This window comes from Mangifera indica, chromosome 10 (assembly GCF_011075055.1).
Source record: "Mangifera indica cultivar Alphonso chromosome 10, CATAS_Mindica_2.1, whole genome shotgun sequence".
Taxonomy (NCBI): domain Eukaryota; kingdom Viridiplantae; phylum Streptophyta; class Magnoliopsida; order Sapindales; family Anacardiaceae; genus Mangifera; species Mangifera indica.
This window is the reverse complement of record NC_058146.1, coordinates 17,264,473-17,289,691: the sequence shown is the minus strand read 5'-3', so window position 1 is coordinate 17,289,691 and position 25,219 is coordinate 17,264,473. Positions and strand designations below refer to the sequence as shown.

Below are 25,219 nucleotides of genomic sequence, written 5' to 3'. Positions count from 1 at the left end.
TACAAACCCAAATGCCCTCCATATTTAATGTTGTCCGGGCTAGAAAAGTCCAGATTCTCATGACATTAGACGTTCATAAAACCCACACACAATAGTTTGATAAACCCTATAACTTTCAAAACTGACAAAAACACCCCGTTAAAAGAACCAAAACCCAAAAAGCGTGGTTTCTGGTATGCTTTAAAAACAAAATTGGTACTCGTTACATTACATTACACAGTCATTGTCCTGTGTCCTCTCCCTCTCTCTCTTCAACCTGGTCTTTCTCTACAGAAACGACAAGAATTCTGTCAAACCCATCCACCGGATAAATTTGGTAGAATTGCACAATATATGTATGTATATATAAAATCTTTCTCCATATATACACTTAGAGAACTCTTGTTCTCCCAGTAGGATTTTCAAAATCACCTGGGTTTAGGCTAGAGCTTGTGGTTGTAAATTTATCAGAAAAACCTGAGAAATTAAAAGGGCTATCTCTTTGGCTCCAGAAACCTGCATTAAATGGGAGGAGAGGAGTACTCAGACTGTCATGGGGGCGGTGGTGGGATGAATAAGCCTGCATGGCTTCAAGGTCTGATGGCCGAGACTTTCTTTGGAGGTTGTGGTTTCCATGAAAACCACAGGAAGAATGAGAAGAACGTGTTTTGCCTTGTTTGTTGTCTCAGTATTTGCCCCCACTGCCTCCCGTCTCATTCCTCTCATCCTCTCCTTCAGGTTCACTTCACCTCTCTCTTCTTCTTCGTTAAAGTTTTGCTCTTTCTCAATCTCACCCCCCTAATCCAAGTGGGAATTCAGTCAAATCTCTTGTAATTGATTTTTTTTTTTTTTAAGAAGAAATTTTTTGATCTTTTTAAAGCAATCAAATCGTACCCTCATTAAAAATCATCCAAATCTATGTCCTAGATGCTAAAATAACAACGCTAAAAGGATAGGAATCTGGCTACAGTATTTCTTTTTTATAGTATTATTTATTTATTTTTCTGATTCCAGTCCTGAAGGATGTTAAATTTTCGGGTCTTTTAAAGATGGTGTTTTCCTAAATTTGGAAGATTTCTTTTTTCATCCATTTTTTTATGATGAAATATCTACACCGACATAATATCAAAGAATAAATTATGTATATTGGTTATAGGGCAATAATTATCCTCAAAATTTAATTTTATGAATGATTTAGAAGTAATTTAAAGTAGGAGATTTTTTTCGTTATAAAAAAATTAATTACATTGGATAATAAAAACCCAAATTAAATAATAAAAATTTAAATTTATTCTACCAAATAAGTAAAATTTTAAATAATAAATAAAAGTTTAATTTTGGTGTCGTACTGACTCATTTGGATACCTGTGTTTACCACTAAATTGACTATTTGGGAACTTTTTTTTTTACCCAATTTTCTCTGCAAACCCTCCCTCACCTGTTGCTTTCAAAGAAAGTGAAGTTTTGACTGAACATTTCATCATTCATTTTCTTCAATTACTATTCTTATCACCCTTTCTGGCAAATTCAATTCGCTATTATTTGTTCTCATGAAGATGGGTCAGTTGGTTGCCTAACTTTCCACCTAAATTTCAATACCAATTTCCCCTAACTTCATCAAATAATTTGGTGTCATGTCACAGGTGCGACGTTATGTTTACCACGATGTTGTTCGACTAGGTGATCTCGAAAAGCTCATTGATTGCTCCTATATTCAGGTATTAATTATCAGAATAAAATTATATGTACAAACATCTCTATTATAACATTCTAACGGAGGCTAATTTGTCTGGTGGCGACGACAGCCCTACACAATTAACCATGCCAAGGTTATATTCCTGAAGCAGAGGGCTCAATCCAGGTCCTGTAAGGGCTCTGCCAATATGTGCTTCACTTGTGAGAGGATTCTCCAGGACTCTTTCCATTTCTGCTCTCTTTCTTGCAAGGTTGAATTATTTTTTCAAAACTTTAATTTATTATTAAATATAATTAATGTGTTTGAGTTTAACACGGAAATGTGATACATTGGTACATACATATGTGTACAGGTTGATCACATGGTGTACCATGGACAAGATCTTTCAAGCATTCTCTTCAGGATTCGCGAATCTGATTTTGCAATTTCACAATTCGAGGGATTGAGAGTTGATGGTTCAGAAATTATCGACGATGATAGTCAAATTACTACAAACTCCATCCTTGAGGATCAATTGCAGTACAAAAATTCGTCGTGTTCCAATGACAACATGGGCAGTTCGGAGATTTCACATGCACCGGTTATGGTTAAAAAGAAGAAAAAGGGTTTTCTACCTGGAATCGTTCTCTCCCTTAGCAACAGGAGAAAGGGGGCTCCTCAGAGGGCTCCTCTTTCTTAGATCGGATTAACAATAAAATTATCTATCAGTATATATTCTTCACATTTAATATTTTGCGTGAACGGGGATTTCATGTTCTGTTCTTATTTTCACCTTTAGAACTTGATCGGAGCATTTCCAATTACTGACCTTAGGTGAATTTAGAGGGTCTAGAGCTCCAAATTGTTATCTAAGTCTCTTGATTTCACCAATTTTGTACTTGATCATGTAATGGAACTTGCAGGTATATATATAATAATTTTAATATTTCTATATTTTTAGTTTTAATAATATTTCATATACAAACTATATATATAAATATAAGTGTAAAAGTCGACGTGTTATTATATAATTGAGTGGTTTATACTTATTATCTATTTCAACATCCCCACATAGGTAATAATACGTTAATATTTGTATCAACTTCTAATACATATTACTTTTTTAACTTATTGAAATGGAAATTTTTGGTGATGGGTTGCTAACTTAGTCTCTCCACGATTTATTGATTTAATAATAGTATTATACAAGGTGGGGTTCTCCGTCACAAGGAACAAATAAAAATTATTAGGTTCATGGATTCAATGTTTGAATCTCAAAGCAAGTTTGAAGGATTTCTGAATAATCAATCAAATATAAACATATTCTCCATGTAAAATATGCTAAATTTTGTGTCTAAATCCTGAAAGCGAATTTCGACAAATTTTGAATGATAATATATAAATCAATGATACTTCATGTACAAACCATTGATGTTAATATGTACAAATAAATTGATATATTATTATTTGATTAATGACGTATTAGTTTATTTATATATATTAGTATCACTGATTATATATATGGTATAATTTGATATAAGTATATTTCATAGGTAAATTTGCAAAACATTGAATCTTGCATTATTGAAACCAAAATTGTTCAATTTACATTTTAAATGACTTCCACTTCCATAACATTCAAATCTCAAAACGAGAACGAAGATATTCTAATCGATCAAATATAAATATATTACACAAATAAATTATGTAAAACACGCACTTGATAAGTAGATTAGTTAGTTAAATTGTAAAATCTCAAGCCTAGAGCTAAAAAATCTAATTTTAACTTTACACTCTTACAAATAAATTTGAGTATATATACTAACACCTTTTGATATGTTCATACTGAAATGTGAGATCTTAACAATGGTTTTTTGGATAGTCTTTTTAAGATTTATTGTGCCTAACATGAATTTACTCCATCCACATATAAAATATGAGAAAATTACTAAATCTTGAGCTAGTCTAAACAAAATAAATTGGGGTTTAAAATTGAATGCATGGGTGTGATAAAAATGTAAAAAGGAAAAGACATGAACCAATTTGGTTTCATCTTTTGAGAAAAAACAAAATGATTCAAGAGTTTTGTTCAAAGATTAGCTTAGTTGGTCAATTATCATCTAAACTTGAAATTAATGATGGAAGGTTCACGGGATAAATTGAATCCAATGTTGGCAAGTTTTCACTTTCATGTTTTTCTTATTTAAGAAATTCCTTTACCAAATGGAAAATTCATAATATCCCCATTTTTGGGGATTATTATCTTTATCACCACTAATCTCGGAGAATTGGACAAAGTGAAAATCATATTTTCGAGGTTAAATTGTCATTCTTACAAGATATCCCTATTTAAGTCACACCACTCTTTTAGACTTAAATCGATCATATCAAACATATAAATATTTTCTAATCCAGTGAATGATTTATATATAACTATTATATCATGTAAATCGACAATTTTATTTTAATATATTTTTTATAAATTTCAAATTTATACTCTCTTACTTGAATACATTATATGTTTCACTCAAGTTATCGGAGGGGCTAAAGATCAAACTTTCGGGTGCCCTATTATTGATATTATCATTGATAATTACTGAAAATTGAAGTTTAAATAAAAAACCCCATAAGATGTTGCTTTTTTTTAATAAATTTTTCGCATCTTTTGTTCTTACATGATTATTATTGTTTTAATAATACTTCTTATGTTAATAATGAATATAATAATGATCAAATACATATGTTAATATGTTATTTTATGATTAAGAAAGTTTGAATTATTAATAAAATAATATTTAATTATATTATTTTTTTATAAATAATTTATTTATAAAAATAAATATAATCTTTGATTCAATTTTAGAAATCCAAACTCTAACATCTCCAATAGAATGTAACCTTATGGTGGAGGTGGAAGTGGTGGTGGTGGTGAGTTTGGAGAGCACAGTAAAATTTGGTACAAAAGTTTGTTAAGGGAAAAAAGATTTGACAGGTAGCACAAAAATATCGTCCGTACATTTTGTTTTACTTGTCACCGTCTTCCCCCCATAAATTACATCAGAAGCTTCACGGTCCCATGTGCCATTTCTGAAGTCATAACCATATTCAATTATAGTCAGAAATAATTTTACATCCTTTAAAATCATTAGAAGATTTTTTTTCGTTTTTTAATATATATATATTTATATATGGAGGAAAAAAAAAAAAAACTAGAGAAAAATCTAGAGATTTAGCTGGGCAAAACAAATGGGTCACCCATAAGACCCACGGGCGATTTGTTTAAAAATAGGTATATTTCTTAAAATTTTAAATTTATATCCATTTTAGATATGTATTTATAGGTTTGTCAAACTTACTCAGAGATAGAGTTAGATTCGAGTCAAATTAAGTTCAAACTCGATTTAGCTTACTTATAGCTAAACTCAAGCTTATGAAAACTAAGTTTGAATTCAGTTTGACTCATTTTTTGTTATTAAAATGATATTATTTTAATATATATTGGTCAAAACAATGTCCTTTTATATCAAAATTTTTAATTAAAAAATTTGACGAATAACTCGAGCTCGAATTTGAGCTCGTATAAGGTTTACTCGTTTTAAATTTATTCGAATCGAACTCAAACCAGCTCGGTTCGAGTCTAGCGCTACTCAGAGGGATGGAAAAGGTAGTTTAATTACACTCGCACTTAACCTAAATTAAATGTAAGGATATATAGATTCCTATAAAAATATAGTATCTATACACTTGAATTAAATATAACCTTGTTACAGGTAGAAACTAAGAGGCCATTTGATTCCAAAAATTTACAGATTATCTTGATAATTTATCTATCTTTTATTACTTATATTATCTTGTTTAGTTTGTCAATAATAAAAAATTACGATAATATTTTATTAACAATGATGATGTGACAAGTAATATATGTGATAATCTGATTACTATTTTTACTTTAAATATTAAAATATTACTAAAATAATCTTGATTTTATTATAATTATATTATTATTTATTAATTTTTTGAGACAAAAATAAATTTATTTTTAATTAATATAACAAATAATAAAAATAATTATATTCAATAATATTTAAGTAAAATAATTTATTAGTATTTTTTTATTACCTTTAATTAAACACGATAATTATTTATATTTATCAAATTTTATCAAATATAATAATCATTTATACCTAATAATATTTTAAGTAATCTACTTTCAAGATAATTTTTCTATTTTGATAATAAAATATTACCTAAATCAAATATTTCTTAAAAGCTTTTTTTGAATATCCATAATAAAAATTTATAACCCTTTTAAATCTCTTTTAAAACTTAATAAAATTAGCAAAAAAGATATATTTATATTCACGATTGAACAAGTATTTCGTTTGATAAAATCGTTCCAATAAAATCAATGAATAATACATATTTAAACCTGCTATAGAATGGGTATTCCGTTCAATTGAACTCTAAGATCGTTCCTCTGATTGTTCGCTATTGTGCCCAAAATTGAAGATTCAAGCGGTTTGCTTGCCCCAACTTCATACAACGACACCAGTTCTTCACCTAGAAATTTGTGCTTGCTTTGTTGTATTAGTTATCGAGAAAATGAAGAGAGGAGGAAAGAAATAAAGTTGTATCTGTCTCACTGGTTTGGCAGAGAAATTCACAGAGTCATGTGTTGTAGGCTTCATGAGATGACAATGGTCATCAACCCGAGGCTGAGGAGCCTCACCCTCACCCTCAGCCTTGACTCACCACCACATAATCCTAATTTATTTCTTTCTAACCAGAAATCCCACTTGACCAAGTTTGATTATCCTTTCAGAGAGTCTGTTTATCAAGTCAACAAACTTTAGGGACATTATTATTATATAGTTAGACTCAAATCAAACTGATTTGATTTTTAAAATTAGTTCATTTTGTTTGAAATTCATTTAAGTTAAATTGGAGTGAAAAAAGTCAATTTGATTAAAAAATCAAATAAGATTTGAGTTGCAAAAAGTTTGATCGATCTAACTTATAAACTAAGTGATAACTTAATTCAATTTAAGTTTAGCTTGTAACTTAATTTAAATAATATTAAACAATTTTTTATAAGACATTATTTTGTTTATTATTTAGTAAACTAATATTATTTTTTTAACTAGTCATAAATTTAAACTAAGAATTTAAATAATAAATTTGAACCAATTTAAAACTAAAATTAAACTAATTTAGTGTGATTTTGATGCAATTACACCAAATATCAGTGCAATCATTGACGACAATTAATTTTTAAATTTATTTAGGGGTAGTCAAAAACTGGTTTTTATTTTTAAATTTATTTATGATGAGATGAAAATGTAAAAAATATATATATATAGGGTAAAACCTGGGTAGAAAGTCATTTTATCAAAGCTTGGGTGGGAAATAGTCATTTTGCCCAAAAAAGGCTAAAAAACTTAATAGGAGGGGTCTGAATAGAGGAAGGACACCTGTGAAGTCCCCAAGGGTGATGCACCTTATTGGAACGCCACAAAGTCTTATCATTGAAGTACATTTTTGGAGCTTTATGGCAATGGAGAATGGCGGTGATATTATTAGGTAAGTTGAGTCAGATTATTCACATGGCTTGTCACATTCTATTCAACTATTCAATAGAAAATTATATTTTTTCGCCTAATATTTCCCCTAAAACAGTTTTCCAAAGATAGATGTAGTAAATAATTAAAATCGAATCGAATCAAATTTAAATACTTATTAATTTAAGTTTAACTCAAGTTTATTGAATCAAAATTAAAAATAACTTTTCTTTGATTTAAATGAAAAACCGTTTAGTTCAGTCCAATTTAAGTTTGGTTAGAGTTTATAGCTTTAATTTATAATTCATATTTATGATTCAAATTCATGATTTATTGATAAAATTTTGTTGTTTTATTTAATAATAGAAAAAACAATATCGTTTTAATAATTGTTTGACATAACACAAATCGATTCTCGAGTCAAATACAAACTGAATTAAATCATCCCCAACTTATAAATTAAACTGAGCTAAACTTTCTTTAATTCAAGTTTAATTTGGATTAAAAAATAAACTAATATTTTCAGCTTGAATTTGAGTTAAATAAATTCAAATTGAGCTGGTTTTTGATACTAAATATGTTCGATTTGAGTCTAAACACAAGTTATAGGACAAGAAATTACAATTTTATTTTATTATATTATTTTTCAAATTTATCGTATAAACCAAATTAAAAAAATTAAATTAAATTTTTTAAATATTCAAATGATATAAAAACTGAACACTCACCCTCTTCTTTCTCTCTTTTCAATTTCAAGTAAAAAATGATGACAAGTAATGATAGTAATTATACTAATAGAAGTATAGGTAGGAGTGTCGGTAACATATGATTATTATATGTGTAAATGATGAATTGAAATTTTTTGAATGAAATTTTAGGGTTTTTGGAAATGTAAAAATAGTTTAGGGTTGCTTTAAACATTGTCCATCTTGCTAAACAAATTAGATTACAAATTATGCATTATGGATTCAACGAGTTTGACTAGACTTCAACCTGATTCAATTCTGGTCACATCTACTTTAAATATTTGTACTAATTGATAGTGTACGAAATATTACCCATCACTAAAATTGGTACTGTAACCTTAACACAGAAATTAAAAAATTAAAAAAAAGGAAAAAGGGATGCAGAGCCCATGGGCCTAAACATGGGCACAAGATTACTTGCGTGCATCTCAAGGATGAAGAAGTTGGAGGAAATCTCAAAAGTTGAAGTCAGTCATAATGTGATTGATTTGATTAGAGTCGTTGTCTCCATCTGAAAAATCATATATAATAAAATTGAACGGCCAATTCGTGCAGGCTCGTGAGTCATGATGCTGGTTACCTTACCCAATCAAGAACAGGATGTGGGCCCCAACCTGTATTGGTCGATGAAAAAAACTTCCGAGTGGTCACAGTAATTTTGCTTAATGACCAATAAAGTAGTAAGTTCCAAAAAGTTTACTCAAAGCCCCTAGAAAATTTGTGTTAAAAGAAGAAAATCACATATTTTATTTCAAAAATTGAAAATATTACACAAAAATGATGAAATGTCAGACATGATAATATTAGTTAGGACCCATTGTGGCTTCAAATGTTATTTTGGATTTTCAATATAAAAGAATAAGTCGATTTAGGGATATTACGAAAATACTTTTCTTATAATAGACAAGAACTTATCATGATCGATGAGAAATTTTAAAATTAGGATTAAACTGGCTGATTTAATTGAAACCTACAAGCAGTGATGACTCGATAATTTTAGCCATTAAACCACATCAATTTATAGTTCAACCCCAAGTCTTTTTTTATTTTTTTTGCCATGCCTAAATATGAATATGTATGAAGTAGATGTTGTCATTGGGTATTTATAAAAATTTGAGATGGAAATGGACCCAAAAACTGTTTCAAAATCAGATGTTTTCAGACTGGCTCTATGATTGTCTTGTCTCAATCTTTTGACCATTCATCTGGACTACCTGCTCTTATCCTTATTCATCTGCTTCTGAAGCTCTACTTATAGCCCTAGCTGCTCCCCTATTCAGTCAATTATTCTGCTCCCATCATTCTGACATTCTTCTCTCAACTAGATCCATGCTCCTTCCTTTGCAGCATATGCCACTTGAATTTGAAGTTTAAGCTTTAAGAGAGATGGTTTCTAAGGCCCAAGAATGCAGAAGAATTAGTTTGAGATCCAAGAATTAACACTAAGAAAACAATTAAACTTAAGACAATTCAAACTCAAATATTTAAATAAATTTAAATTTAACTTATTTGATTTGAACACGAAAAATGGGATCAAATTCAGCCCTAATTACTCACATTTCTTATTTTTCATTTTATATTGATATGTTTTAGTAGTGTCATTATTTTTGCAAGGAATCAATAAGATTCCATTAATCAAACCAATGAGAAGGAAAAATGACAGTTGAGGCACAATCAGAAACATAAAATTTTACTCTCATAAACCTATATAGTGGATGCATTTAGTTGTTTTCATTTGCAAAACGTAATTTCAGAGAAATAATACTGATTGAAATCTCAGATTACAAAATACAGAATAAGCTTTCTGTTTTCATTTAATATGACCATATTTATCGAGTCGATTTCGAAAAAAATACCAAGCTCAAATAAATTCTTATTTATTCATTGATGGTTAAGAACAATTCTGTATATAATGACTTAAATGGTCAAAAGGGAAAGCCAGCCTGAACATAAGTAACATCTTACCGTATTTCCTCAATCTTTCAGCCTAGAAAACATTACAAGCTAATCTATTCAGAAAATGCTTGCGAAAAATACTTCCTCAGAACTTCTCTCTTCATTTAGTCCTTCCTGGAATGAAAAGTACAAAGAAATGCTCAAAAGAAAGGTCAAAACCTATGAAGCATCCAGAAAAACATTGTGTGATTAATTTAGGATATGATGCAACGCTCAAGCCAACAATTGTAATGCATAGGTCCTGCAGAAGGGTCAATAAAAGGGAGAGGTGTTAGCCTTAAAGATATAAGTAGGGGTGGACTCAATTCAAACCAAGTTAAACTTGAGACTGGTTTCAGATCAGATCATATCCATAATGTCCAATTCGAATTCGAGTTCGTTTGAGCTGATGCAAAGTTTCATAAGAGGGCTGTCAACAAAGTGAACAGTATCATCAAACTTACATGATAAATAATATCATTGAATGGACAAATGAGTTTATCTAGAGCTCCAACTTAAGACAAATCAGCTCAGATATCCACCCCTAGATATAAGTTCTGGTATCTAATCCAGAACAGCAGAAACGACTCAACAAAAGCAAACATTAGTTTTATTCAACAAGGGAAATTTTTCTGTGAAATGTATGCACATACAACCAAGCCATTGAGGACCCTAGAGTTTGCTGTGCTGATCTCCTTTAAAGGGCTTGCTAAACCAAATAAAATTATAAATTCTTTTTAATGTACACTTTGAGAAAATGCTGAAGCTCAATCTAGAGGTTAGAAACATTAATAATATATTATCAAGACTCAAATTGCAACATCAAAATCCTAATGCTTACTCCCTCGGTCGAAAAAGAACATATGCATTGCATTCACAAATAGAAAAATGTATCAATCTTGTGGTTCCAGAATGAGAAGTGGGTAAGTAATGTTTTATCGTTTTACCTGTAAAGTTTTTCCATAGTGCCCTTCAAGTGTGCAACATCAGAACCAATTATTTCAGCTGCCTTTTCGCCATTATTAAAGAAAAATAAGTGTTGGCTGCAGCACAAAGAAAAGTTGCAGAGTAGCAACAAAGAAATGGTGTGACTAGTTAGGCTAAAATGAAATTGCCAACCAACATTCAGCAGCATGCACATTACTTCAAACCTGTAATTATGAGGTACTATTAAATTTTTGTCCATCAAGAACTCAAATGATCATAAAACAAAAGACATAATACAAATAAAAATATAAAATGAGTAAAACTATAAAATTCCTGTCAATTAGCTCAGAAGTTAATTTTTTCTCCACTAGTGTTGATATCATATTATTGCCTACAATAAAACAATGTTACACAAAAGAGGTACATAGATGATGTGTCATTATATGATTAGGTGATTATGAATTAAAAATAAAATAATATCTAATTATATAATGATACATTATCTGTGTATCAATTTTGTGTACTTAAAGTATGTACATGTTGCATTGCTCTAATACAAGGCTGAGCCTTGAAGCATATTTCTCCTTTAAGCCAAATATGTTAATCAATGGACAAATACAACGTAGACAACAGTATAAAGATTGAGATAGCAACAAAAATAAATACATACTCAAGCAGTCTGCTTCCTGAGTCTATAAATGGACATAATAATATTTAAACAGTAATGTTAAAGAAAGAAACAAGTTACTCAACACAGCAGTGATATTTAGCTTGCCCAATGTGCTTCCAAGGCCTTCCTGCAATAGAATGACCATGTTAGTTCAACCAACCTTTTTTAAAGACAGTTACACTATCATCAAGCAAAATAAATTTATCTCCTTCATAGGCAGGCATTACATCTAATGATAACTAGATAGAAACTAGAATAACCAACCTCCAAATGCAGACTTCATCTCATACATTATTCATAACGGCACTATCCAAAATGGTGGTTTACGTAAGGAGATTGCAGCATAGATTTCAGCCCCTCCAGATTAAAAAAATCGTCACAAGAAAACTTCCATCAATGTATTGTGTTTAGTAAGTGGTTATACAGAACTATTTTTACTGGGGAATAAAAAAGATTCACATACTTTGTTGCAGATTACGTAAATAACTCAAAGGCAGCAACATGACAAAAAATCTATATTTTTACAGTATGTCTAATTCGATAATCTACACACTCATGATCTCCACAACAAAAGGGAAAAGGAAATGGAAAAAGAAAAATATTATAACATTGAGTAGAAAAATATCCTGGGTAGATATAATGTACAGCGAATACAACATGTACCTTCCAATGAAATAAAAAATTACATGGCACTAACATGGATCCTACCTGATCCATGTCAATCTTATATGTCTTTGCATGAGGGTATTTCGCACTCAACTCTTCTACGAAAAGAGATATAAACCTGCCTGCACAGATAAATATACTTTAACACAAGTTCAAGAAGACCATTTTTACCACTGAAAAACAGTTAAATAACTTGAAAGAAATTATTGTTAAAGCATAGTTTACAGCATATCACTCCAACCAAATAAAATTAAAAAAAAAAAAAAAAGCTAAGAACTTACATGGCCCACACCATACAGCAGTGAAATAAAATATAGCTGGTATAGATTTATCTAGTACAATGAAATATAACGAGAATGTGAGCAACAACATGTCAAATGTTTCTAATGGTTGAGCAATAAAAAATTTCAAAATAGAGAAAAAGGGATGAACCTTTAGCTTTGCTAAGTGAACTATTGAACTCTTCTCCTGACTTGGTGAGGGCTATATTGGAGGCACCTGAAACAATGTGCAATGCAAATGATTGACGTGGCTGTAATTATAATCATTCATCAAAATATCAATGACTTACTCATATTTCACCAAACTTTCTATTAGTTATTGCTTAAATATTAGCACAAGTGTATACCAAATAATGGAGGATGGAAAACCGCAACAAAGAGAAAATATAGGGTGATGCACCTCATTGGAACGCCACAAAGTCTTATAATTGAAGTACATTTTTGGAGCTTTATGGCAATGGAGGTGATATTATTAGGTAAGTTGAGTCAGATTTTTCACATGGCTTGTCACATTCTATTCAACTATTCAATAGAAAAGTATATTTTTTCACCTAATATTTCCTCTAAAACAGTTTTCCAATGATAGATGTAGTAAATAATTAAAATCGAATCAAATTAAATTTGAATACTTATTGATTTGAGTTTAACTCAAATTTATCAAATCAAAATTAAAAATAACTTTTCTTTGATTTAAATGAAAAACTGTTTAGTTTACCCAGTTCAAGTTTGGTTAGAGTTCATAGGTTTAATTTATAATTCAGATTTATGATTCAAGTTCACAATTTATTGACAAAATTTTGTTGTTTTACCTAATAATGAAAAAAACAATATCGTTTTAATAATTATTTGACATAACACAAATCGATTCGTGAGTCAAATGTAAACTGAATTAAACTATCCCTAGCTTGTAAGTCAAACCGAACTAAACTTCCTCTAACTCAAGTTTGATTTGGATTAAAAAATAAGCTAATATTTTCATCTTGAATTTGAACGAAATAAATTCAAATTGAGCTAGTTTTTGATACTAAATATGTTCGATTTGAGTCTAGACACAAGTTTTAGGACATAAAATTACAATTTTGTTCTAATATATTATTTTTCAAATTTATCGTATAAACCAAATTAAAAAAAATTGAAATAAACTTTTTAAATATTCAAATTATATAAGAACTTAACACTCATCCTCTTCTTTCTCTCTTTTCAATTTCAAGTAAAAAATGATATTTAAATATTCAAATTAAAAAATGACAGATATATCTCTACAAAACTGAATAGAATATAACAAATTAAGGTTGTAAATATTATATTACAAATTATTGAGATTATAATAGTATTTTCAAAATATAAGAGTGAATATAATTTCCAAAGGAGCGACACCGATGACTAAGGTTTTTAAAAGATTTCATAATTGATTTGTGAGTCTTTAAACATTTTAAAAGTTAAATTGTCATATTTAAAACGTTTGAATTTATCTGTAAACTTTTTAATTTTTTAAAATTAAAATAAAGTTTAATTTTGATGTATTATCATATGATTAAGTGTTATATTATTTTTAATTTAAAATTATCTAATTACATAATAAAATATTAATATTTTTATTTATTTTGTCGAGGTAGATCCAATCTAAGTTTGTTGGGCTCAAACAAATCGATCTTATATTAGTGCTCTGATTTAATTAAATTGATTAAAAATTGACTTATTTATCTATCTAATAATATTATCTATTTTTTTAAAGATATGATTCATCTGATTGATGATACAATGCACCTATTTGAATAAAACAAATTATGCATAACAAATTATGCATTATGGATTCAATGAGTTTGAATAGACTTTCAAATTCAATTCAACTCTGATCACATCCACATTAAATATTTGTACTAATTGATAGTGTACGAAATGTTACCAATCACTAAAATTGGTACTGTAACCTTAACACAGAAATTAAAAAATTAATAAAAAAGAAAAGCAAAAAGGGATGCAGAGCCCATGGGCCTAAACATGGGCACAAGATCACTTGCGTGCATCTCAAGGATGAAGAAGTTCGAGGAAATCTCAAAAGTTGAAGTCAGTCATAATGTGATTGATTTGATTAGAGTCGTTGTCTCCATCTGAAAAATCATATATAATAAAATTGAACGGCCGATTCGTGCAGGCTCGTGAGTCATGATGCTGGTTACCTCACCCAATCAAGAACAGGATGTGGGCCCCAACTGTATTGGTCAATGAAAAAAAACTTCCAAATGGTCACAGTAATTTTGCTGACTTAAAAATAAAGTAGTAAGTTCCAAAAAGTTTACTCAAAGCCCCTAGAAAATTTGTGTTAAAAGAAGAAAATCACATATTTTATTTCAAAAATTGATAATATTACACAAAAATGATGAAATTTCAGACATGATAATATTAGTTAATACTCATTGTGGCTTCAAATGTTATTTTGAATTTTTAATCAATTTAGTGATATCACAAAAATATTATTCTTATAAAAGACAAGAACTTATCATGATCGATGAGAAATTTTAAAATTAGGATCAAACCGGCTGATTTAATTGAAACCTACAAGCAGTGACGATTCCAGGTGATGACTCTATAATTTTAGCCATTAAACCAGATTGATGTATAGTTCAACCCAAAATCTTTTTTTTTCGCCATGGCTAAATATGAATATGTATGAAGTAGATATTGTCATTGGGGAAATATATAAATTTGAGATGGAAATGGACCGAAAAACTGTTACAAAATCAGATGCTTTCAGACTGGCTCTATGATTGTCTTGTCCCAATCTTTTGACCATTCATCTGGACTACCTGCTCTTATCCTTATTCATCTGCTTCTGAAGCTCTACTTATAGCCCTAGCTGTTCCCCTATTCAGTCAATTATTCTGTTCCCATCATTCTGACATTCTTCTCTCAACTAGATCCATGCCCCTTCTCTTGCAGCATATGCCACTTGAATTTGAAGTTTAAGCTTTAAGGGAGATGGTTTCTAAGGCCCAAGAATGCAGAAGAATTAGTTTGAGATGCAATGATTAACACTTAGAAAACAATTAAACTTATATTCAATACAACGAAATTCAAACTTAAATATTTAAATCAATTCAAATTTAATTTTTTTTTATTTAAACATGAAAAATATGATCAAATTCAGTCCTAATTACCCACATTTCTTATTTTTCATTTTATATTGATATGTTTTAGTAGTGTCATTATTTTTGCAAGGAATCAATAAGATTCCATTAATAAACCAATGAGAAGGAAAAAATGACAGTTGAGGCACAATCAGAAACATAAAATTTTACTCTCATAAACCTATATAGTGGATGCATTTAGTTGTTTTCATTTGCAAAACGTAATTTCAGAGAAATAATACTGATTGAAATCTCAGATTACAAAATACAGAATAAGCTTTCTGTTTTCATTTAATATGACCATATTTATCGAGTCGATTTCGAAAGAAATACCAAGCTCAAATAAATTCTTATTTATTCATTGATGATTAAGAACAATTCTGTATATAATGACTTAAATGGTCAAAAGGGAAAGCCAGCCTGAACATAAGTAACATCTTACCGTATTTCCTCAATCTTTCAGCCTAGAGAACATTACAAGCTAATCTATTCAGAAAATGCTTGCGAAAAATACTTCCTCAGAACTTCTCTCTTCATTTAGTCCTTCCTGGAATGAAAAGTATGAAGAAATGCTCAAAAGAAAGGTTCTACGTAGCATCCAGAAAAACATTGTGTGATTAATTTAGGATATGATGCAACGCTCAAGCCAAAAATTGTAATGCATCGGTCCTGCATAAGGGTCAATAAAAGGGAGAGGTGTTAGCCTTAAAGATATAAGTAGGGTGGACTCAATTCAGACCAAGTCAAACTTGAGACTGGTTTCAGATCAGACCATATCCATAATGTCTAATTCGAATTCGAGTTCGTTTGAGCTGATGCAAAGTTTCATAAGAGGGCTGTCAACAAAGTGAACAGTATCATCAAACTTACATGATAAATAATATCATTGAATGGACAAATGACTTTATCTAGAGCTCCAACTTAAGACAAATCAGCTCAGATATCCACCCCTAGATATAAGTTCTGGTATCTAATCCAGAACAGCAGAAACGACTCAACAAAAGCAAACATTAGTTTTATTCAACAAGGGAAATTTTTCTGTGAAATGTATGCACATACAACCAAGCCATTGAGGACCCTAGAGTTTGCTGTGAACACTAATGATCTCCTTTAAAGGGCTTGCTAAACCAAATAAAATTATAAATTCTTTTTAATGTACACTTTGAGAAAATGCTGAAGCTCACTCTAGAGGTTAGAAACATTAATAATATATTATCAAGACTCAAATTGCAACATCAAAATCCTAATGCTTACTCCCTCGGTTGAAAAAGAACATATGCATTGCATTCACAAATAGAAAAATGTATCAATCTTGTGGTTCCAGAATGAGAAGTGGGTAAGTAATGTTTTATCGTTTTACCTGTAAAGTTTTCCCATAGTGCCCTTCAAGTGTGCAACATCAGAACCAATTATTTCAGCTGCCTTTTCCCCATTATTAAAGAAAAATAAGTGTTGGCTGCAGCACAAAGAAAAGTTGCAGAGTAGCAACAAAGAAATGGTGTGACTAGTTAGGCTAAAATGAAATTGCCAACCAACATTCAGCAGCATGCACATTACTTCAAACCTGTAATTATGAGGTACTATTAAATTTTTGTCCATCAAGAACTCAAATGATCATAAAACAAAAGATATAATACAAATAAAAATATAAATTGAGTAGAACTGTAAAATTCTTGTCAATTAGCTCAGAAGTTAATTTTTTCTCCACTAGTGTTGATATCATATTATTACCTACAATAAAACAATGTTACACAAAAGAGGTAAATAGATGATATGTCATTATGTGATTAGGTAATTCTAAATTAAGAATAAAATAATACCCAATTATATAATGATACATTATCTGTGTATCAATTTTGTGTACTTAAAGTATGTACATGTTCAATTGCTCTAATACAAGGCTGAGCCTTGAAGCATATTTCTCCTTTAAGCCAAATATGTTAATCAACGGACAAATACAACGTAGCAACAGTATAAAGATTGAGATAACAACAAAAGTAAATACATACTCAAGCAGTCTGCTTCCTGAGTCTATAAATGGACATAATAATTTTTAAACAGTAATGTTAAAGAAAGAAACAAGTTACTCAACACAGCAGTGATATTTAGCTTGCCCAATGTGCTTCCAAGGCCTTCCTGCAATAGAATGACCATGTTAGTTCAACCAACCTTTTTTAAAGACAGTTACACTATCATCAAGCAAAATAAATTTATCTCCTTCATAGGCAGGCATTACATCTAATGATAACTAGATAGAAACTAGAATAACCAACCTCCAAATCCAGACTTCATCTCATACATTATTCATAACAGCACTATCCAAAATGGTGGTTTATGTAAGGAGATTGCAGCATAGATTTCAGCCCCGCCAGATTAAAAAAATCATCACAATAGAACTTCCATCAATGTATTGTGTTTAGTAAGTGGTTATACAGAACTATTTTTACTGGGGAATAAAAAAGATTCACATACTTTGCTGCAGATTACGTAAATAACTCAAAGGCAGCAACATGACAAAAAATCTATATTTTTACAGTATGTCTAATTCGATAATCTACACACTCATGATCTCCACAACAAAAGGGAAAAGGAAATGGAAGAAGAAAAATATTATAACATTGAGTAGAAAAATATCCTGGATAGATATAATGTACAGCAAATACAATATGTACCTTCCAATGAATAAAAAATTACATGGCACTAACATGGATCCTACCTGATCCATGTCAATCTTATATGTCTTTGCATGAGGGTATTTCGCACTCAACTCTTCTACGAAAAGAGATATAAACCTGCCTGCACAGATAAATATACTTTAACACAAGTTCAAGAAGACCATTTTGACCACTGAAAAACAGTTAAATAACTTGAAAGAAATTATTGTTAAAGCATAGTTTACAGCATATCACTCCAACCAAATAAAATTAAAAAAAAAAAAAGCTAAGAACTTACATAGCCCACACCATACAGCAGTGAAATAAAATATTGCTAGTATAGATTTATCTAGTACAATGAAATATAACGAGAGTGTGAGCAACAACATGTCAAATGTTTCTAATGGTTGAGCAATAAAAAATTTCAAAATAGAGAAAAAGGGATGAACCTTTAGCTTTGCTAAGTGAACTATTGAACTCTTCTCCTGACTTGGTGAGGGATATATTGGAGGCACCTGAAACAATGTCCAATGCAAATGATTGACATGGCAGTAATTATAATCATTCATCAAAATATCAATGACTTACTCATATTTCACCAAACTTTCTATTAGTTATTGCTTAAATATTGGCACAAGTGTATACCAAATAATGGAGGATGGAAAACCGCAACAAAGAGAAAATATAGGGGTATAGGTATCTACAACTTAAAATATCAGGGAGATTTGAATAACTCGTGAATATTAGGAATGACACGGATACTATAGCAAGCTAACAAAAATTCAAAATCATTTTGGAAATGATACAATTAAAAGAATATCAACTTGACTTTCTAAAAAATTCATTTGAGATTTGTGATTTACTTTTGGCTACTCAATCAACCAAACTCAACATTGGTATCTTCTGACTCTCTTTTCCTTGAGTCCATACATCAATCACAAACAATCTATTATAACTGTAAATTCTAATGACTGTAAAAAGATGTAATCAACTGATTTCAAATTTAATCCCTCTTACCCCAAACAATATCAAGTTGATGAGATAATTACACAACTCAAATGAATTCTCTTTGCCTGAAAAATATATGACAATTTATGGGTACTATCATATTGTTGCAAACCTGTAAGGATGGCCAATTATCCACCTAGCTGATGGTTCCAGCAGCTCTCAACAGCTCCTCCAGCAGGTTCCAGACACAGCTTCTTCCTACAGATTCAATATCCCAGTATCTTTCCAACTACAACTCAATCAACATCCCCCAAACTTTCATTCACGGTAAGGAAAGAAAGGAAACAAACAGAGTTATATGTTCACCCTCATTGGCCTGACATCAATTATACATTTGAACAGTTTTGTATTGAGATTAAATTGAGCAGAATTTAATATTTCATTTCATGGCTATAATGTAACAATAACTTCAGTAATATGCCCAGTCTGCAATAATGAGTTAAACAAAGAAAACAAGAATCCACAAAAGGCAACAACAAGAACAATAGAAATGAGCAATAAATATGCTGGGTTTCCAGAGCCAGTCCTCTCCAATCAATTTCTCTCAACCAGCAGCAATACTCTGAGCAATATCTTCTGCCTTTCTATTCCATGCGTTTTTCTCAATATATGCGCAGCCTTCTAACCATAAATGGACCCCACCACTAAGGATTCTTCTCTTGATTCTGGAAAGGAAACTTCAACTAATTTCAGCTGCTTTGGTGAACTGTCCAATCTGCCCTCACCCATTTGGTCTTTCTTTTTGCTCCCAGCTGGGCTAATATCCTCACCTCCTGGGCTGCCTTCTGGATTCTTCCCTTTGGGCCTGCCATGGTAGACTTTTGTAATTAGATTCCCATCACATATATATTCGATGCCAAAAATAATCCGCTGGAAAGCAATCTAAAAATATCACCAACGACATATAAAATGGGATCACTATACTTTATTCAACAGCTACTAAAATCAAGGTATGGAAGTTCGGTCATAAAGATGGTAATTTGGCTCACGAAATTGTGTCTTCGGCCAATCCCTCCCTATTCAAGGAGGGGATTTTCTGATAAAGATGGGGGCGGGAATGGTTAAAACCTTTGCAATTGGCGACAAGGCAGAGACAGAGATAAATATATCCCTGACCCTACATATTTCTTAAATCCTACATATTAAATTACCTGTAAAAGTTTAGAATTATTACATATATGTTTGATTTCTAGTAAATATTTTATTATTTTTTTAGTAGGGATGGTGGGGGAAAAATGTGAGGAATTTTCACTATGTGGATGGGGAAGGGAAGTAGAGAGAAATTTTCCCCATGGGGAGGGGATGGGGATTCCCCATCGTCCTCATATCAGAGATGAGGTGGGGACAAAGAAAGGTTTTTCTTTCAAAGACGAGGATGAAAATTAAGGTATTGGGTCTTTTTCTAGCCCTGTTGCCATCTCTATTCTATGATAAAACTTTAAATTTGAATAACCACATTATTTTAACTAAATTTAAAAAGAAAAAGGGTCAGTAATACCATGCCTTTTTTGAAAGAACCTGATTGAGATGATAAAAGGTATCCAAGTAAAAAGGCATTGCAATCATCAATTCAATTCCTTGGTTTTCCTACACTATTATTGCATATTATTCAAGTGAAACGAATGGCTCGCAACATATACAAAAAGCACCTAAGTGGCAATATAAAGTAACCATTAAAAATGTTTTAACTGGCAAAAATGGTAACCAGAAAACTAAAATACCACATAAAGCACCAAGTAAAGCACGCATGGCAGCCATTCAATTCCTTGGTTTTCTCCTACTACAAAATTGCATATTTTCCAACAAAAGAGTAATACTGACAACAATGGCAACAATAACAAAAAAAAACAAACAGGTAAAACTTGTAATGTAGCCCTTCAAATTCTTGGTTTGTCTAATCTAAACTAGCATATTCTTCAGATGAAAAATAAGTAACTGACAATAATGGCAACAACGAAAACAAAAACCAAAAACCGGGTACCATCTGGGGATGAGCAGAGGCCTCTCCGGGCTGAAAGAATGGGGACTTCTGAGCGGAGGAGATGGGAATATGATTATTGTAAATGGGTTATTTGGGAATACAGATGCTGATGATGAGAACGATTTTGAGGGTAAAAATAGGGTATTTTTCAGCTGAGACTGTGAAGAACGTAGAAATGAAACTTGACGTTGAAGAAGAAACCTTCGCAACACATTGAAAACTGAATTTCCTATCATTTCTCTGTCGTCCGCGATGCAAAGCAATATCAATGCTGTCTTGTCTTCTTCACTTCAGTGGGGTTCATGCTGACGTATAAAATATTGTTATGTTTAATGAAATGTAAAAGATAAAAGTAAATGTAAATAACTATTATATTTAATTAAAGATAATTAAATAATTTTAATGTATTTATAAATATAATTATTTTAAAATAATTTTATATTATTTATTATATTAATTAAAAATAAGATTATTTTTATTTTTAAAATAATAAATAAAATAATATATTATAATAAAATCAAGATTAATTTAATAATATTTTAATATATAAGATAAAAGAAATAATCAAATTATCTCTTATATTATCTGTTATATTATTAATAACAAAATATTATCAAAATATTTTATTTTTTATAAATTAAATAAAATAAGATTAATAAAAAAGATAAATTATTAGAATAATTTTTATTTCTTCTAACGCCAACACACCCTCGAGGTTTAGTAATTTCCCCTTACTTTGCGGGTTAATTGAATTTAATAATTCACCAAGTAAACCTGATCTTCACCACAAAGGGCTTGTCGGAGACTTCAACTTAGCTCATTGACAGTCCTAAAAATAAAACTTATAAAAAGTAAAATAAAAATAAAATATAAAACACCGGTAAAATAAAAATAAAATTTAAGGGTCAATAGAAAAGTTTAGAAGTCATCTCTACAAGATGGCTCATTCTCTTCAAAACCCTTACTTATGACGGTTGTAATGGTGCTCATGGTTTAATTTGGTATAATTTGAAAGTGTTTTCAAATTAAATTAAAAAATATTTGAAAAATATATAAATTAAATCAAATTATTTTAAATTTTAAATTAATTGAAAAATATAATTTAATTTAGTTTGAATTACAATTTTGAATTTATTAAAAATATTTACTTCTAAATTATATTATTTAATAAAATTATAATTTTATAAATATAATATAAATATATAAAATATACATATAAAGAAAATAACAAAATAATTATAAAAAAATTGTATAACAAATGTTTTATAGAGAAATTCTGTCAAATATATTTATATATAGGCGAAAAGATTTATTCGTAACCAAGGTTTAGCCTATTCCTAAATACATATTCGTAAGTTTTAAAAAACTCAAATACCTAACAATGAATTGTTAAACCTAATCAAAATTGTTAGTTAACAATTATCATTTTACTACTAAATCATGAAAATTTGTGTTATTTTTTCTCATTAGTTTGAAAAATAACAAATTTTTCTCAATGATTAAGTTTTGAAAATTAACTTTTCCCTTTATAATTTTTTCTTCTTTCTTTGGCAACTGAAATCGCTCCAACCGAGAGTAAGCTTTCCTACCATCTTTTCCTACTGCCGTCAACCTTCCCGCCATAGCAATTTTGTTGGACAAAGACGAACTTTAAAGAGACGAAGATGATTTGTTGTCCTTGTCTGATCGATGGATCGACATTAGACGAATCATTTTTATCCAATCGATGGATCGACATCATAATATTTGTCTGATGTCGATTCATAGGTAGGTGTTTGAGTTTTTGAAATTTTGTAGGTATGTATTTGGGAATACACTAACCCTTGGGTGAGAATAAGTTTTTTGGCCTTATAGATATGTTTTTAAAAAATGGTTTATGGGTTGATTTAATTTGAAAATCACACAAATCATAATCTAAACTTAAAATTGTTTTTAAAAAATGTATCAATTTAAATTAAACAAAACTAAACTGTAATATTTAAACAATTTGCTCTGATTTTATAATTTGAACTAGATTATACACACCCGTAATGATTATGTGAGTCCGAAAAACCCTTGGTCACCCTCTTTCTATTTAGACACCTTTTCATTACAAAACTTTGTGCGACTTATTACACCAAAATGAATAGACAAATACCTCACGAACGAGATTAACGTATGTTAAATCTGGGCCATCATTAGGGTCGGATTCTAACTGAGCCAAGTTCGAGCTCGGCTCAGTTTACATGTAGTTGAACTCCAATTTGAGTTTGAGTTCGTGAAAGCTAAGTTCAAATTTGGTTTGAATTCAGTTTGATTCATTTTTCGTTATTAAAACGACGTCGTTTTAATACATATTAATCAAAACGATATCGTTTTGTATCAAAATTTTTAATTAAAAATTTTGACAAATAGCTCGAACTCGAGCTTGAGCTCGATCAAACTCGTATAAAGTTGACTCATTTTAGACTTGTTTGAGCCAAACTTAAATTAGAACTCGAATAAACTTGGTTTGAATCCAATTCTAGCCATCATTAACAATCACATATCCCATATAATGACACTTATAATTTGACCGCTTACCTTGCACCAAAAACTTAACCAACGACTAATCAATAAACCCAACTGTTGAAATTGACGTTCTTCTTCAAATGACTAAACACCAACAATTGATTGTAACATTTTTATAATGGATTAGGTGTATAAAAAGGAGACTTCTTTTTATTGTTTTTCCAATTTATTAATTTGAGTTCACCTAATTCTTATTTTCCACGTTATCCATTTTACTTTGTCAGATCAGTAAGTTTATGAACTTTCGACATCAAATTTAGTAAAATATTAATAAACTTTTAAAAGATTCAATATTATATTAAAATCTTTAACTTGTTATTTTATATTTTTAAATACGAAGGTAATTAATAAATATATAAATTACGAGATTTAAATAAAAAAATTTAAAGTTATAAGTTTAATCGTAAATTTTTAAGTTATATTTAAGTCAATCATTTTTGTTTCAAACTTAAATTCAAGTCAAATACTTTATAAATTGATGATCTTGAGTTTGAGCATTTACCTTAATATCATTGTATCAAACTTGAAACTAACATATTCAAATAACATTATGAAATGACTAAATAAAGAATTGTCCCCCTTCTCTAAATAAAGAAAGATTAAATTACAATTCATGGGTGGTCCAAAGGTCCAAAAAATGAAGATATGGGTGCCAAATCATCCCCACATTTTCCCTACAGAAATGGTGGAACACGAAGGATACCCATTTTCATTGATGAAGATGATGATAAGTTGTCTAGTTCTTCTTAGTGGAAATATTAATTGGTTTTTTATTGGTTAGTGGAGAAAGTGTCATCTTTACACTATACGATTTCTTTTTAGTAAATTTTGCTTGTAGATGCAAAATTAGTTTGATTTGTTGTTTGTTCTCTTTAGTGAAAAAAAAAAAAAAGAATTAGATTATACATGCAAATTATTTATTGATTTGAGTTGAATTTAAACCTTGAAGATACCCTTTTAAGAGGTGTTCGATTTGGGTAATATTTTATTACCAAAATAGAAAGATTACTTTAAAGATAGATTACTTAGAAGATTACTGGGTATAAATAATTATTATGTTTGATAAAATTTGATAGCTATAAATAATTATTGTATTTGGTTAAAGGTAATAAAATATTATTAGTAAATTATTTTACTTAAATGCTCTTGAATATAATTATTTTTAAATTTTTTTATATTATTTGTCATATTAATTAAAAATAAATTTATTTTTATTTCAATAAATTAATAAATAATAATATAATTATAATAAAATTAAAATTACCTCAGTAATCTTTAAATACTTAAGGTGATACCATTTATATTATCTGTTATATCAGTATTAATAATAAAATATTATTATAATATTTTATTATTGATAAACTAAATAAAAAAATAAAAAATAAATTATCAAAATAATCTTAAAAAAACCTAAATCAAACCGCCTTTAGCGTAATCTAAGTATATTTTAGAGGTTCCTAA

General features: G+C 29.6%; 2 protein-coding genes across 6 annotated transcripts; one reads left to right on the top strand and one right to left on the bottom strand.

Moving 5' to 3' along the window:
* Positions 1-208: 208 nt before the first annotated feature.
* On the top strand, positions 209-2,603 carry LOC123227382 (protein RGF1 INDUCIBLE TRANSCRIPTION FACTOR 1-like). The gene is made up of 4 exons (XM_044652161.1): positions 209-717; positions 1,623-1,697; positions 1,785-1,925; positions 2,028-2,603. Exons 1-4 carry the CDS (start codon positions 505-507, stop codon positions 2,352-2,354), a joined length of 756 nt encoding a protein of 251 aa, XP_044508096.1. The 5' UTR covers positions 209-504; the 3' UTR covers positions 2,355-2,603.
* A 6,442-nt stretch (positions 2,604-9,045) lies between these two features.
* On the bottom strand, positions 9,046-21,518 carry LOC123227053. 5 transcript variants are annotated; one of them, XR_006504431.1, is made up of 10 exons: positions 20,152-20,276; positions 19,340-20,032; positions 12,589-12,654; positions 12,438-12,488; positions 12,199-12,278; positions 11,755-11,847; positions 11,574-11,617; positions 10,841-11,044; positions 9,924-10,028; positions 9,046-9,351 (listed from the first exon to the last, which is right to left on the bottom strand). XR_006504431.1 is itself a non-coding variant. In XM_044651676.1 (2 exons), the coding sequence occupies exons 1-2, from the start codon at positions 21,442-21,444 to the stop codon at positions 19,849-19,851; spliced, it is 420 nt and encodes a 139-aa protein (XP_044507611.1). In that variant the 5' UTR covers positions 21,445-21,502; the 3' UTR covers positions 19,588-19,848. The 5 variants fall into 5 exon arrangements, 1 of the variants encoding a protein (XP_044507611.1); XR_006504429.1 differs by lacking the exons at positions 9,046-9,351; positions 9,924-10,028; positions 10,841-11,044; ... (4 more) ...; positions 12,589-12,654; positions 20,152-20,276 and adding exons at positions 15,079-15,423; positions 16,008-16,234; positions 16,338-16,401; ... (2 more) ...; positions 18,669-18,734; positions 21,209-21,518; XR_006504428.1 differs by lacking the exons at positions 9,046-9,351; positions 9,924-10,028; positions 10,841-11,044; ... (4 more) ...; positions 12,589-12,654; positions 20,152-20,276 and adding exons at positions 15,904-16,401; positions 16,926-17,129; positions 17,658-18,361; positions 18,669-18,734; positions 21,209-21,518.
* Positions 21,519-25,219: the final 3,701 nt, after the last annotated feature.

Excerpts from the sequence above, each read along its gene's own strand:
- LOC123227053 (XM_044651676.1), bottom strand. The coding sequence starts at position 21,444 with ATGATAGGAAATTCAGTTTTCAATGTGTTGCGAAGGTTTCTTCTTCAA. Across the intron at positions 20,033-21,208 it reads CCTCTGCTCATCCCCAGATG|GCCCAAAGGGAAGAATCCAG; the intron begins GTACCCGGTTTT and ends CTACCATGGCAG.
- LOC123227382 (XM_044652161.1), top strand. The coding sequence starts at position 505 with ATGGGAGGAGAGGAGTACTCAGACTGTCATGGGGGCGGTGGTGGGATG. Across the intron at positions 1,698-1,784 it reads TTGATTGCTCCTATATTCAG|CCCTACACAATTAACCATGC; the intron begins GTATTAATTATC and ends TGGCGACGACAG. Across the intron at positions 1,926-2,027 it reads TCTGCTCTCTTTCTTGCAAG|GTTGATCACATGGTGTACCA; the intron begins GTTGAATTATTT and ends ATATGTGTACAG.